General features: G+C 35.4%; 1 protein-coding gene across 4 annotated transcripts in view; it reads right to left on the bottom strand.

The window, feature by feature from the left end:
• Nucleotides 1–659: 659 nt before the first annotated feature.
• Nucleotides 660–16,415, bottom strand: part of LOC149561457 (Transducin family protein / WD-40 repeat family protein) — a 175,252-nt gene continuing 159,496 nt past the window's right edge. For 2 of the 4 annotated variants that reach the window (XM_089825159.1, XM_089825162.1), the window contains 6 exons: nucleotides 4,374–5,189; nucleotides 4,158–4,238; nucleotides 3,694–3,859; nucleotides 3,447–3,571; nucleotides 3,114–3,175; nucleotides 660–1,706 (listed from right to left, as the gene is read on the bottom strand). In XM_089825159.1, the coding sequence (XP_089681285.1) occupies nucleotides 3,460–3,571; nucleotides 3,694–3,859; nucleotides 4,158–4,238; nucleotides 4,374–5,189 (1,175 nt within the window). In that variant the 3' untranslated portion in view covers nucleotides 660–1,706; nucleotides 3,114–3,175; nucleotides 3,447–3,459. Of the gene's footprint in view, nucleotides 1,710–3,113; nucleotides 3,176–3,446; nucleotides 3,572–3,693; nucleotides 3,860–4,157; nucleotides 4,239–4,373; nucleotides 5,190–16,415 lie in introns of all 4 variants that reach the window. The other 2 variants (XM_089825160.1, XM_089825161.1) reach the window with 2 other exon arrangements.

Below are 16,415 nucleotides of genomic sequence, written 5' to 3'. Positions count from 1 at the left end.
ATCATCTTATGATATCATCATGAAAGCAACACTATTTACTAACTAATAATCATCAAAGCATCATTAATGTGCAAGTAACCATAATCATCAAATAACATGTGAACTATAATCAACTAAGTAATTCTTTACTGATATATGTGTAATCGAAGTCATAAAATAATGTCATATAACTATAAATCAAATATCTCTAAAACTAACACATGCATAAAATAGGCCTAAAAGAATTTGGCAAATCGAACAGAAAAGCAACATACATGTGGCATTACACTTTGGGGAAGATAGTTTAAATATCACTGTGAAATTTTCCTACACCTGCTTTCCTAACTTTTCTTCACTTTATGTATACACATTGGCATGCATCCTAGCACTCTCCATTTTCTTCGAAACATGCATGTATATCAATATCAATAGCTTAAACAATATTTGAGATTATTTTCCTTCATGTATTGTTTACCCTGGGAAGACTTGGAATAAGACAATCAAGATACATGTTCTTATATAATGATCTAAAATTCAAACAATTATTGAGTGTGAAGTTGTGAACTGAGTAAACATGCCAAATGGCATGTCCCATACATGAGGATGAGATCACAAAGACATGATTCTCCCTATTGAAGTATATAATTAAGCATATGATACAGAAAATTTGATGGCAAACATCACAAAATTGACTTTTATTCAAACTGAAAAACCTGTTTACCATGATCTTAATTAAAGGAAATCAGAATTATACTTTCCTTCTTCTCTCCAACTCAGCTTCATTCTAAAGGTGTCATAGAAATTAATTCATAAGTCCAGGATAATAGAACATTCAAGTTGTTTTTCCCCGTCAGCTTCATGATATATGGGATCCTTACAGAACGGTTTTAGTTTAATGCAATTGCAACCTTTAATTCTGTTGCTCAATTTGAATCGTTAACATTATATTTATAGAAGTCTAAATTCAATGTTAACAGTTTACCAAGTGCCTGATAAGGACAAATCCATAGAGATTACAAGAACATTGCAGCAACTTTTGGTAAAGTAGACTGCATGGACTGCAAAGGACTATGCTCACTGCCCAGTTGATTTCTGCATTGAAAATGGCACTGTTTTGCCAATGTAAGGAAGGGCATAATGTGATATGGGTCAATACATTCACTAGACTATACAAAATCTTTGAGAGATATATGCATATACAAAGCTTACAGAGTTATATGCATATGAATTACTATTTGTCAACAAGTACCCTCTCAGGTTAGACTAGAATCTTGCAAGGTGATAGTGGCAGACAAGCAAAATTGAAGTTGGTAGTAGTAGTCATTAATTAGCAGAAAAAGAAAACCCATTAGTACTGTTATAGCGACTTTCCTCCTGACTCTGTACTGCTGTTGCTGCTATGGTGGTGTGCTGTATATATAAGGATGCTGCCAAGTGGTGCCCCTCATGGAGCATTTGATTGAACATTTTCCTCTGTTGCTTGTCTCTCTGGAAGTGATGGGAATCAAGCTTCTCTTGAACTATTCCAGTGATCCTTCTTGCATTCTTTGACAGAAAGGTAACTGATGGACTGGAAGATCTACTCATGTTGCTCATGATCACATTCAGACTCTCTATGTAAGTATTCATAGGTTCTATTTTCTTTTTCTGTTCCCATCTACATAAAGAAGCCTCAAAAGCCCAATTTTTCAATAATGATTTAACTGCTTTTTCTCCCCTGGAAGTTCCTGCTTTAAAGATAATTGTATCAGCAGTTTCATGTAAAACAGCATGGAAATTAGACTTGACTTTTACAAATTCTATAGGGTTCATAAGGTTAGAGAAAGTGTTTTGGGACTTAAAAATTTGACAGTAACCTTAGTGGTAGATGGGCTGGAGTGCTGGTAGATAGACAGAAAATGTCAAAATGGGAGCGGAAAGGTGGGAGATTTAAAAGGGCAACTTTGATGAGCATTAACTCCAAATCTGGTGAAAGTAGGGGCTACAGAGGGGGCTCTAGCGCTCAAGTTAAAAGCTAAAGACAGATTAAAATTTGTTTACACTGATGAGTCTTAGGGTGATGCGGTTAAATAAGAACTCTGGCAAGACGGACCAGACAGCATTACCTGGGTTAGATTCACTTCATTGGGATAGGGAACACTTGTAGATGAAGCAGCATAGAGAGACCCTCCCACTATCCATAATCAGCCAGATGTTCATTATCATCTAGAGAGAGTCTTTATTTTGTGTCTTTTGTGTCAATGAACAGAGAGAAACATTGCTAGCTTTTTGTGCATCTTTCCCTTCTAGCATGCTAATCTATAGAATCCTTAGACTGCCTTGAGCTCCTTGTAGAATTATATCTACAGAAAAATCAAGATTAACTTGATAGGGTTGATTGGAATATGATTGACAGAAATAATAACCAACTGCAAATAGTGGACACAGAAAATTTGGAATGATGAGCTCTTGTTAGTATTTTACGATGAGAATCAAATCTAGAATGCATGAAGAGTTGAGAAGAGGAGAAAGCAACAGTTGAGTTTATTGAAGGGTGCAAAAGGATTAGCGCCTTTGCTATAAGTCTTACCAATGCTACCAAAAATAAAAGTAGCATCAGTGCTAACCCAATCTATTTTAATTTCTTTGGTGTCTCCTTGTAATGGCTTAAAAAGGAGCTCTGAACATAACAAATTTGCATGGTTTCAGAACGCTATGAGAGGAGAATACCAAATTGGGTAGTGTAGTCCCTAAAGACTGTCAATCTATTCAAGGGCTTCATCATAGAAGCAATGTGCTGTCAGAGAATCACTTCTGCCCCTGTAACACTTTGATGATCATACTCAGACATGGTAAGTGCTTAGAAACCAGATTAAGGAATAGCTATGTGAAACACAAGGAAGAGCAGAGTAGTAATTTTAAAAGGGGGAGTAAAGGAATTAATGTGGTCAGAGGATGACTGCAAGATCTAGGAATATATGTGTTGAATGTGGAAGTGGTAAATACTAATAAACTAATGACAAGAAATATATAGTTTCTTTAAAAAAGGTTAAGAGAAATATAGACTGCAGATAATGGCTATTTCAAATTCAGATCTAATAATTAACCTCTTTGTATTTGACAAAAGTTTTGATGTGATAGGTGTCAAAACAAACCTGTAATCCTGGTACTGGTTTAAAACTGATGATGCAAAATGGATTTGCTTGAGATGTACCTTCTACAGAAAACACAAGAGTATGAGAAGATATAAGAAGACTATCGGTCAAGCAGTGAAAATTACCATTATAATGAATACCAGAAACATCACTAAGAAATAGGAAGCTTCCAAAAACAAAGTTTCTGATCAACAGTTCTCTCAGATCTAAGGATCTCATTTCTTAAAACCATAAAATCCAGTCAATTTTATTTTTTAAATTCTCTAAAGAAATTTAACAATTTTGTTTTGTGACCACTAACTTTGTATACCCATGTTTACAGAAAATACTTACAGGCAAACATTTATCAATTATAGCTCACGTTCTTGGCATCTTCATGTGTATCTTGAATATCAATGTTATTTGAAAAATCAACAATTTGCATGCCCCTTCCAACTATAGCAATCTGATAATAGCTTCTGGACCCAACAAAAGTACATTACAGACAATAGCCTCTTCTCAGAGTCCAAGTGTATGTCAAGCATTTGCATGAAAACAAATAAAAGGACTTCAATGCAATCCAAGCAATTCAAATGTTTACCTTTTCTCATGAACTATAGTATGTAATGCTTCAGGTTCTAAAACATTAATGATTGAACTACAATGCTCTCTGATAGTATAAACTTCGTTGAGGGATGAAAAGCGCCAGTAACGAATGCGTTGATCTAGACCAGTGCTAAAAACCCAATAACCATCTGTCCACACACCTGTGGTGAAAAAATGGGTCAATGAATTTTCAAAATGGAAATTTTCAATTGTATTATCCATTTAATTAATACACAGTTATACTCAAGAACAAAATGCACAATTCAATCATTCTTAGCAAAACAATTTCTACAATTCGAACTATGAAATCTGAGGCTGTCTTTAACATTATATAGATATGAACGATCCTAGATTGTAACACAAACTAACCTTCAAATTCTATGTGGTCATTTGTTTAAAATGATACATTATTGACATCATTAAACTTATATCCAGTGAAGCTTGGAGGAATTTACTTGCCTTTAATAGATGAGCTGTGGGCAGAGCAAATTACTTCTCGACTTAAGCAAGTGAATTCGTATGCAACTTTAAGTCCTGAAACTGCATTGATGCAATCAGATATAAACAAGTAAAGCTATGGAGGCAGATCTTAGGTGTATTAACCAGTAACTAAAAACTGATTATCTATCTATCTAGAAATCATTAACTAATCATCAATTAAAAGCAAGACTAAACCTGGAGTCTTGTCATCTTCTGTGCCTGGTGCAGTATTTCCAATAATTTTCTCAGCAAATCTACATTGTTGAATTCTGCTGTAAGCACAATTTTCTTTCCTCTCATTATACATAGAATTATTCATAATTTTTTCCTCACTTTGTTGCACATGCAACTTAAAACTTGCAATGTGTAGAGCTTGATCATCCCCTCCACTAACAACACAGTAAGGTGAATCTGAGTTCGCTGGGTTAAGGATCCCACTGTCATTTAAGATCGATATGTGGAGGCAGTTGACTCCAGACTGGTGAGCATGATCAAATACATGTAAAGGATGTAACTTTGGTATTTCATCGTGCAGCCTTCCCAATGATGTGACTTTGCTACTGCCCCTTGTATCAGGATTTAAATCACATTCAGTTGGACAGTTCAAAGAGCCCTTTTCATATTTGTTAGCAACCTCTAATTCATTTTCTCTGTCCTGATCCTCAGAACATGTAAACCGACTACTGTTAACTGAAGTATTCAGAGAGATCTCCTCTCCCACATCTTCTAAGGGCAATGTGTCTGAAAATGGCTTGGAAACAGCAGTATGTACAGCATCTGATCTACAAGCAGGTTCTTCTGAAATCCCATTTTGGTTCCTTAAAAACTTCCAATGACGGCCACCTTGACTACCTCTGCCTGTTCGTGGGCGCCATTGGGCAACAATTTCTTTTCCAGGATTACGAGAAGAAATTTTCAAAGTGAAATCATTCACTACATCTGTAAGGTCCCACACTGCAATGCTCCCTCCTGTTGTTCCACCAAATACCAGGAATGTATTTTGTGTGCTGTCTACAAATAGAAGTTTCAAGAAATATGAGATACAATTTCCTTAATAGATTACTACAGACATTCCATTTGATTCAGTCTCAAGCTCAATGTTTAACTTACCTTGATCTCTACTCAAGATGATTTAGGTTTGGACCAACAAAAACCTTTGACCAATACAAAAAAATAAGAATTTGATACAGAAAGATAGGCAAATAAGACCAACAAATAGAAAGGATCACTAGAGAGACAATATCCTATGTATAGGCAAGATTATTATATCTAAGGGGAAAGTATACAAAATACATCCATGTCTGGGCTGTAATCAGAAGCAGAACCCAACTATGAACAGAAATAAAGCCATTACCCTGCACAAATTTCTATGTTCTCATCTACTGAGATAAGATTATTTTATTAATGTCCAACAAGAGACCACGAGGGTCTAAGGGACTGCACAGATACAACAAAAGAAACCAGCCAATAGAAGGAGCACCACACGTTGTCCGAGAAAAAGTAGAAACAAGGAAAAAGAGCAAAGAACACCAAGAGGCAGAGGTAACCCCCAGGAAAACACTAGCTGTAAACCACCACAAAGAAGAAGCTACGGACCGAAGGATAGGACATCTCCAAGGACAATGGGTTTGGATCCACTGTCTACCCGTACAAGGGGCTACGTCCTCACATTGGCTGAAAGCTAAAGCTTTCTGAATAACTCTCGCAATAGTCTCACAAGAGAGAAATTGAAAACTGAATCATAAATCAAGCATGCCCGAATGAAAGAGTCTCTCTCCTTTTTATCCACACACTGTGATTCTTCGACTCCCTTCCTGGCTTTTCATCTCATCTCTCCTTGTCACTTTTGGCCCATTTTATAATATTAAATTGACCTTTTATAATTTGAATCCATGCTCTCAAAGTCAATTTTAATATTATATGAATATGTCTTTAAATATTCTAATGTCCCAAAAAGTGGACATTACAAATCTTCCCTCCTCGAGATTGCTTGTCCTCAAGCAATCAGTGCCAGGATCCCATATGAATCTGCAAGTACCTCTATAGCCCAAACTAAAAACAAATCCTGTCACACTGCGAAGCAAGGTGTCAAACTGCAACCCATCCATCAACTAGATCCCTGGATCCCATGTTAATCTATGAAATATTGTTGCATCTATAGGCTGTACAACTCTGATTATCATCACATCTAGTCTCAAACTAAGTACAACTACAACAAAATCCTCAACAAGCCATAGATACATACGGTCAACACCTAGATCTCAAATCCTAATGTCATAACCAGCTGATATGATGAGGTAGAAATGTATCAATGAGCTATGTATAACCCCATAGATGGTGACAACTCGATCTAAATAGATGATGTAAGAAACAAGCTGCTCAAAAGCTGAAAATAACACCATGGGTGCATCAAATACCATACTGTCATCATCAATCTGGAGAACCTCTGGATACATGAGTACTATGAATAAGAATGAGGCTGAAAACCCATTCCTTCTGATTGAAACATAATTCTCATCACCTCTCCACCAAAATCCATTCAATGGCTGATGTAGGAAATCCATCCAACTCTTGTATGGGTTGAAATCGGGAACCATATTTGGACTGATCAAATGACAAGCGACGGTAGTCAATTCACCACTCCCATCTGGTGACCAAGATTCACCGCTACAAACTGTAACTAGATCCAAAATTCTCAAGTCTAGATCATCCTCTTCATGACAATCAAAAGGAGTGTCCTTGTTTATCTCAAAAAGAGGATTATCGGAAATCCAATCAGCATCCACTTCAAACATGGGGTTGTCTATAAGCTGAATGCGATCTAAAAATTTGATACTTGGTCTTTTAGGACAGTTGTCCAAGTCATAAGTCTTCTGAATGCTATCAAGTTCCTCAATTACTTCTTGCAAAAACTCCTGCCTCTCTTTATCCTCATGCTCCCAAAAATGATTTGTGAACCTAACCCGATCTTTTGCTTCCTGAAGAGAAGCTTGAGTATCATCCAATCCCTCATGAGCATACTTAAGCTCCCTGTTGAGCGTCATAATCTCATTCATTTCTTTATTTGATTGATCAACATGTATTTCAGCAACCTTAAGAATATAATCCCTGTCGGAAAGCAAACATAAATAATCTAATTTCATAGTTTCAAGAGCAGTTTTGACCACCTACAAATCAGCAATAGGCCAATCTCCTTCCACTTCCTTTTGAGCCTTCCTGTAGAGATCCTCAACCATCTTGTGAGTGCTACCATAATGTACCAAAGATGCCACAACCATGTCTTCACTAACATTTAGTCGGTTCTTTAAGGTATGCATTTCATTGTTGTCATGTTGAAGCAGTTCATCATCTTGCAATGTCATCTTGGATGGTTCCTCTAAATTCATGTCATGGGCATAAGAGATATATGGTTCATCACACCTCTCAAAATCATACAAGGACCCCAACCTGCTATTACCTCATGTGCAACCGACCTCATCAACCTGCTTGTCAAAGCTAACCTCCAAATCACCAATGTAGAAACTTGCACCTTGTGTAACATCTACATGATCACAAGAAGGTTGCAAATTAGTGGTAGTTGATTGTTGTTCTTTTTCAAGACCCTCTATTAGATGATTTTGGTCTAATGAAAATTCTTCGTACACATTTTTGCACTAGTCTTTTGCAAGGAGATCCTGAACCACTTCCAAATTCCTTTTTGCCATATCAGTCTTATTTTGCTACTCTAGATGAAAATCCATGTAATCATTGAATGATAACTCATTCTGAACTCAGGTAGGAAGTTTTTTATAGTCTCTATAAATGTCGAGTATTTCTGCTCTTATATCAGATTCAAAATTCTGGGCTAGCTACTCTTGTAGCTTCATAGTACCATTCCTGATTTTATCCAAACCCTATATTTTCCAAATTATCAAGATGGATGCTCTTTCAATAAAGTAGAAAATTGATGTGCAGAGATCTTTAACAACACTATTGTAGCATTTTTTTTTTAGAATGCTTTATCAAAGGAATGCCCTTTTGAGCTAAACTACTCTGATTAAAAGTGAATGGAATTATCTACTACTCTGCAACTCCTGGCTCTTAGCAGACGTGATCAAGATGTAAGAACCTATTTTGTAATAGAACTCCAGCCAACATGGTGACCACTGAAAGAGCCCCTTAACAAATTCCGTTACCAACAGAGACTCTATACCTCTTGTAAAATATATCAAATCATTGGCATACTTAGAAAATGTTTCCAATTCAATGTTCAAATCTCTTCACAAGTCATTCATTTCATTTGGAATTCTGACAAAGTAGCCACATCCTTGTGATGTTTCTAAATGCTCATGATGGTATTGCAACGATTAAAGGATAACTCTGTTAATCTTCTTTGCACTTCTATAACCTTCAAATAAAGGTTGAGTCATGCCAAGAAATAGTTTAAAAATTTGTTCACATCACAAGTTATATTTACGATGATAAACAAGTAATCTGAATTTTACCCAACAAAATATAAATGAGAGCACTGTGATATTTGAATGAATCTCAATTTAGTTTTGAGAAAGATGCAGGCCAAGAGCATTTACAAAACTGAACAATTTGTTTTGTATAGAATCTACGAATGGAATTATTGGCATGAAATAAGAAGCTGAACAGCTTGTTTAAATCACGGCACCTGGTAGCTAATTGACACCATACGAAGATAAAATTCAGCTCAAGTAGTTCAGATTGGTGCAAAAGGTGGTCCCTGTTACTACCAAACTTCAAAGTTGAAGACCTTGTAAGTTTTTCTGCTCATATCTCTTTGTAATTTACTATGTATGTAATCTGCCTTTGTCTTTTATTACGTCGAATGATACACAAGGAAATCCTCAAAACTACGATGGGTGCACACTTCAAAAAGTCTATTCCTTGCAATCAGAATTGTCCCATATGCTCCCAATAGGCTTTGTCGGCTATGATATTTGATTTGAATGAAAAATATCGAACAATCTTGCTTCTAAATTGGTGCCTACTACAACAACAAACTCACACATATATATGGTTTGTTCCAACATGCAATGAATCCTCAAAACTTAAAAAAAAAACTTCCAAATATTCCCCTTTGAGACCACTTATAGTGTTGTGTGAACAATTTACTCGACTCCTTTTATTCTCCAATTGCTACATATTATGGAATACAACTCGGTAACTGCAGAGGTTATAATTTATGGCTACCCAATGGTATTGTTCCACGTGATTATGTAACTCTCGTCTCATTACCACTGCATCTATGATTACGTCCAAGCTGGACCCGACACCTCACAGGATTTAGCTATAATGCACGAAGAACTTATTACACTTTTCATTCCCCTATTCCATGTGTCGTTTCGGGATTCCCATGCGCAACATGCCCTTCTATTCCCGCCCAAGTAAGTATATTTTCCATTTGGCTTTCACCATCAACGGAATCACTTTCATTCATTCTAGCGGCCAGAATGAATGACTTACAGTAATCAAAATGTATCCAATTCCTGCACACGTCCCCTTCTTTTCCAAGTATCCTTGTTCCGATTTCTAGATGTCGAAGAAGAGTCTCCGCGGACATTGCTTCTAGAATTCTACTTTCTTGACCTCTGTTAACAATTATAGAGACCACGATAGGGAAATTGACTATGCAATTAATAATCCAATAGTAATTTGAATATGTACTCTGTCATAATGTTCTCATGCCCGTGAAACAAAATCTTTGGCTGCACAATATTCCTTCAATTCTGTTATGGAGTACAAGTGGTGCTTAGGTAATGCTCCAATATTAATCTACCTCCATCTGTCATTCTCTATATAGACTCTTTCTCAAAATGAACACTTATCACTCCATTATTAAAACAAACCTGCCCGATTATTTTAGCCTGGTCAAAGTAATATCCTGCAAGTGACCCCCTTGTTTTGAAGTAATTGTTGTGGAGCTTGTGATTTGGGCAGAAACGGTCTTCAAGAAAAACGTTTCAAATCATCGATGCTTGCTGGACCCGATACTCATGCAAAGCTTGCATTGCATATGGAACTTGTCCAAACAGGTGGGCTCTAACAAATTTCTATATTCCAAACGACACCTTTTCACTTCTATTCTTATGGAAAATTTTGGAATATTTGTAACAAGAGATGAACAGAGTCTTCTGCAACCATTCAACTCTACCTTGAAGAACTCTATTAGAAAATTCTTGTTTTGGCGCCTCGATCTTTCTCTAGGAATGGCCTATTCAATTCCATTTAAGATGGGACTATGCGACCTCAAATTGGTCAAATGCCCATTCAAATACCTTCACAAGAAGCTTCAAAATGAAACAAGCCTTGCATTTCAATACTAAATCGGTCTCTTGCCTTACCCAGTGTATATACTGAAATAGAACAGAATCATCTTTACACTATAATAGATCTTAATTTAACATTTCTAATTTTCATATAAGACTTTGTCTTTATAACACATTTCCCTTAGACTTCATGATATAACATAAATAATGTTTTCTATCAAAGTCCAATGTTGCCCAAGTTCGACTATGAAGTTCACGACAGGAAATTTCAGCAATCCCTTACTAGAGCTCACATATAATTTGCAATCTTTATATTCTCTAAGGATATACTGGCTCAATAAATTTGGGAAAACCTTGAATGTAGAAACAAATTGGAGAAGGGATTTTCTTCACCCAAGCTTTGTATAATATTCACCTTCAAACGAACCATTCCAGAAATTATTTCTTAATTTTTGATTCTTTGAAAATTCATTAGCTAACAGAAAGTCTATTCTGTAAAAACCAATTAATCCGTTTGTATTTTTGAAACTCTGTTATGATCGAACATTTGACTATAACCAACAGGATGGTAGGTTCGAGGCTCTAATACCACTAAAATATCCCAAATGGATATTTACCCAATTTCTTTGTAAGATATCATTCAAAACATGAACATGTTAAGTTACATTATTAAAACCCAGTAATATAAACCATAGGAAATATCCTTAATAGATATTTATCCAATTTCTTTCTCAAAATAATACTCAAGATTCAAGCATATGAAAATTCATTACAAACCAACAGTACAAAACCAATAAACTCTCATAAAATTCTTTAAAACATGCTATTGCATTATACAACAGCAATATAATAACCAACATTCAAAATCCAATCTTAAACACGGTTTTACACTCAAATTGGAACACTAAGAGAAGAACCTGTAAGCACATGCGAGGCACCTGATGTGATGTCTCTGCGGACAACGGGTTTGCATCCATTGTCTACTGGCACGAGGGGTTGCGTCCTCACACTGGCTAAAAGTTGAAGCTTTCTGAATAACTCTTGCAAGAGAGAAACTGAAAATTGAATCATAAATCAAACATGCCTGAATGAAAGAGACTCTCTCCTTTTTATCCACAAGTTGTGACTCTTCGACTCCCTTCCTGGCTTTTCGTCTTATCTCTCCTTGTCACTTTTGGCCCACTTTATAATATTAACTTGACCTTTATTAATTTAAATCCACGCTCTCAAAGTCAATTTTAATATTATATGAATATGTCCTTAAATATTCTAATGTCCCAAAAAGGGGACATTACAAGGAGGTCCTGTGTCGTCTCCGAGAATTACTGGCATTGGTAACCTATTGTTGTGCGTAACTCCTGCAGGGCCCCACAAATTGGACATACCCAAAAGGAACTATTGCATAGCAGTGACCCTTAGGAAACTCGTCAAGATTGGACTACTAAAATATTTAAACACTATAAAAAATGAGAATTCAATACACAATATGCAAATAAGATACCATGGATCACCATCCCTTTGATTTGTTTTCTAAAGGCAAGCTTATAAAAAAAGATTACGAAATATAACGAACTCAAACTGTAATAAGGATCAAAGCCCAACTAAGAACCGAAACAAAACCATTACACTAGACAGAATCTAATGTACTAAAAAAGCATATTGCATATAAGTGACCCTTGGAAAAATTTGCAGAAAAACCAAAGACACTATAATGTACCCTTTTGTGATAATTTGGACACTACATGAATTATTAAATCCTCCTTAATGTAATGTGCAAACATATGAGTTTAGGTATGCAATGAAGTGAATTATGAACAAAACTTAATGAATTATAGATATGATTGGTAATATGAAATGCTACAATAATGGAAATGCACTAATGAATAATAATGCAGAGGCAAATGGATCGTGCTGGAATATATGACTGGTAATTCCAAATGCCAATAACCGATAGTTCCAATACAATTACAATTCAATGATAAAGAAGAGATAATTATATCAATATGTACCAATGACTGTAACGTATATTTAACAGTTTGAAAGAAATGCTATTATACACACACACACACACATATATATTTGCCTTTTCTGATCTAGCAATGTCATTGTGTGGACATTACCCTCTAAGCCATCTCTGATATATATATATATATATACACACACACACACACACAACCACTTTTTCCAAGTCTTAATTAACAACTAACATATCAAAGAAATATAGTTATTACTATTAAGATAATATCTTATACTTTCTATAACAGTCAACTACTTGTCTATAGTTCGTCTTTCAGTCTAGATAGGAATGTTTCCTATCTTGCCTCTTTTGTCTTCAGTCCAGATAGGAATGTTTCCTATCCTGTCTCTAGTTTTGTTTCTAATTCCGTCTTCAGTCTACGTTGTTTCTTTTAGAAACAATGTCCTTGTAATTCTTTATAAGGAACACATTTGTTCCTCTGTTTATCAATCAATCATCCGGAAATCCGTTAATCTGCCAATTCTTGAATCTTGTAACATGGTATTAGAGCTAACACTTAAATTTTTTTGAAAAATTTTATAATTTCTTCTTGAAATTATTTGTTTAAATTTTTTCAAAAAAAAAAATTTCAGTTAATTTCTCTAAAAACCGCCTAGGGTTTTCTGCCTAGAGAAAATTTGAAAATCTCAAACTAGGGTTTTACGGATTCGTGACTAGTACAAATCGTGATTTTTTGGCCGAACTCCTTTGCAAATCGCATCCGACCTCATGCCCACATTCGTTTTGGCTCTCTCTGCTGCAAATCGTGGTCCTTTTTTCAAGTATCTGCAAGGAGCTCGCAGATATTCCTTGGCGTTTGTTTCCTTGAAAAATCACAGACGTTCTTGGCTGCCATTTTCAGACGGCTCTGCTCCTGCTAAATCTGCATTATTTGAGATTCGACCTCCACGGTCGCCGCCTGAATTTTCGCTCGAAACCCTAATTTTTCGGGTTGAAAAAATATTTTGTTTGCAAATTCTTGGTGGGTTTTTCAAGAGCTCAACTGGGTTGTCGTCTGTTTTTTTTGGGTGCCTCGATTTTTGTGCCTTGATTTTCGAGCCAACGGATCCAAAAACCACAGCAAATTCCTTTTGGGTTTTTTGAGCTCTCTTCTGGGTCATTCTCTGATTCTTCTGGATCTTTCGTATTTTTGCCTCAAAGAACGTGCCTTCACAGATTTTCACAGTTTTTCATTGAAAAACGTGCTATGGCATCTCTGACAAATATTCTGCTCGAACATAATTCCAAATTCAATGGTCGCAATTATGGAACTTGGAAGCAACGCATCATCGCAATCTTCGAATATCGAAACACCGATCAACTTGTTCTGGGTGTTACGCAGCGTCCAACTTCTCCGAGTCCTAATCAAGGCGAAGCTGCATTTTTCGCCTTCTGAATCTGTTTCTGTTTTTATGGGTTTGTTGATTTTCTCCTCAAAAATCATTTCAAGTTGTCTGTAATACGCAAGGTTGCGTGAGATTCTGGGTTTTACCGTTTTTTCCACAAAAACGAAGTTTTGTAATTGCAACTTATTTTGAGTCATAGCACTCTTCTGACAAAGCTTATTGGTTTCAGCATTCTGTAGATCCAGGGAGGGTCTCAATTATCGCAAAATGTTCCGACATCCGTACGTTGACCATTAAGGGAGGGTATTAAGATAATATCTTATACTTTCTATAATAGTCAACTACTTGTCTATAGTCCGTCTTTCAATCTAGATAGGAATGTTTCCTATCCTGTCTCTAGTTTTGTTTCTAATTTCGTCTTTAGTGTACGTTGTTTCTTTTAGAAACAATGTCCTTGTAATTCTTTATAAGGAACACATTTGTTCCTCTGTTTATCAATCAATCATCCGGAAATCCGTTAATCTGCCAATTCTTGAATCTTGTAACAATTACTTCATTTTCATAGGAAGACAGTTATATCAGTTACATTCATGTGAATGAAATTAACAGATACAATCAATTAAACAGAAATTTCATAACTAACAATTAAAAACACCATCAATGAATTTACTATGGAAATTAAAAATCTACATACCATGGAATTTGAAACCGAAATCAATCTAGGAATGCTTCTGCAAACACCCAAGTTAGTCTACAAATACCACTGAATCAAAATCAAATGACGATTACCATCAAATACCACTATATCAATTAGTGCATCAATTACCATTGGATCATTTAGGGCATCACATACCACTATATCAATTAGGGCATCTATTAATCATTGGATCATTTAGGGCATCACATGCCACTGTGTCAATTAGGGCATCAATTACCATTGGATCATCTAGGGCATCAGATACCACTGTATTATTTAGGGCGTCGATTATCTCTGTTTCATTCATTTTCTTCCTATTGCTATTGGTGGCAATAATATAAGATTTGAAGATATGCTCATAATCATTACTCTTATAAATGAAAGACTAAAATAACAATCTTATAGGTATATTCCATATTCAACTGGAAGATCAACTAATCTAACTGGTTACAAATTATATTGATGAGAAAGGTTGCTTTCAATAAAGGAAAATATCTTAAATGATGATATATAATAAATTCATTTTATCTTCTTACTTGAATAAACATCACAAAAGTAAAATACCTATTACCAATAAATGTTTGAATGCTCAACTTATATTTATCTGATGCACATCCTAACATCTCATGGAGAGGGGAAACATTATCAAGGGCTTAACCACCCACCCACGGATCTCAAACTTATCCCCACACTTTCTCTAACCAAAAAGGCCCTCCCTACTCAGAATAGACATAGAACACCTTGTCAACCACTGAGCATTCTAGTACATAATCACACCACTCAACTTGACAACAAAGAATGTATTGGACATGCATGAGTTATCAAATGATTCTTTTTAGAATAATAAATAATTGTTATGTCACATCTGAATTTTGTTTCCATGCTAATGCAGATTCTTCTCTCTCACCTCTTCACCCTTTTCCTTGGCTATATAGTCGGGTGAGTCCCAGGTGATTGAATCTCAGAAAAACCAGCTCTTTATGTTAATCCTCAATTGATATAAGAATATTATATGTTTCTAGCTCATCACAATTTGTGATTCCGAGAAAAGTAATCTTTAAGACTTGCAGAATAAATATCATTTAATTCTGACTTTAACTGGTATAAATAAAATATGATAGCATGTCATGGATACTTGGCTTTTATTTATCATAAACAGCTCTATCTTAGAGAAGGTCTAACTGATGATACTTAAGCATGATGAATATAAACTGCAGCTTACTGCTATGGTAATCGGAATACAGTAGCAACTGATAATGAAATTCATAGCATTACTTGGAATTTGATTGACCACATAACCTGGCATAATCTGGAAATGTTTGGAGTCTTGTTAAATGCTAATGATTCAGCTCTTCCTCTAAATGATCTTCAGGCGCAATCATAGTGTGAATTATAATCACGTCTTCAGCAAGGAAGAATAATACAAGGCAGAATGTGAAAGAGATTGGCAATGTTATAAATGCGAGGTTTCGGATGGTATCTGCAGAGTTATCGGGTGATAGAAAGGAAGTTGGAAATGAGTTATATCTCCTCTGTCTCTCTCAACCTCATGATATATGAAGGTTAAAATGACTCTTTGGCTTCCAAGAAGCCATAACATAAAAAGAAGAGTCTTGGCTCTTAGATGCCAAATAAATATGCAAAGTGTCATTCGGTTTTCTAGCAAAAAGAATGAATAAAGATGGAAAAAGATTTGAAGGTTATAAATCGAAAATAATTATGGTTTATATCTATCTACATGCACGTAGATAAACTTATGAGGTGGCATTATATTATTATAAAAAATAATATTATGGTGTCACTTTATTCTTATATCTATGTACGTACATAAGTATTTATTATAATGATGTAGTGGAAAGATCAATCAAAACCTTTGAGGTATGTATTATATTTTAATTAAAT

Source organism: Cupressus sempervirens, chromosome 4 (assembly GCF_028749045.1).
Source record: "Cupressus sempervirens isolate cs-2001-9-10 chromosome 4, ASM2874904v1, whole genome shotgun sequence".
NCBI lineage: Eukaryota > Viridiplantae > Streptophyta > Pinopsida > Cupressales > Cupressaceae > Cupressus > Cupressus sempervirens.
This window is presented reverse-complemented; position numbering and strand designations above follow the sequence as displayed.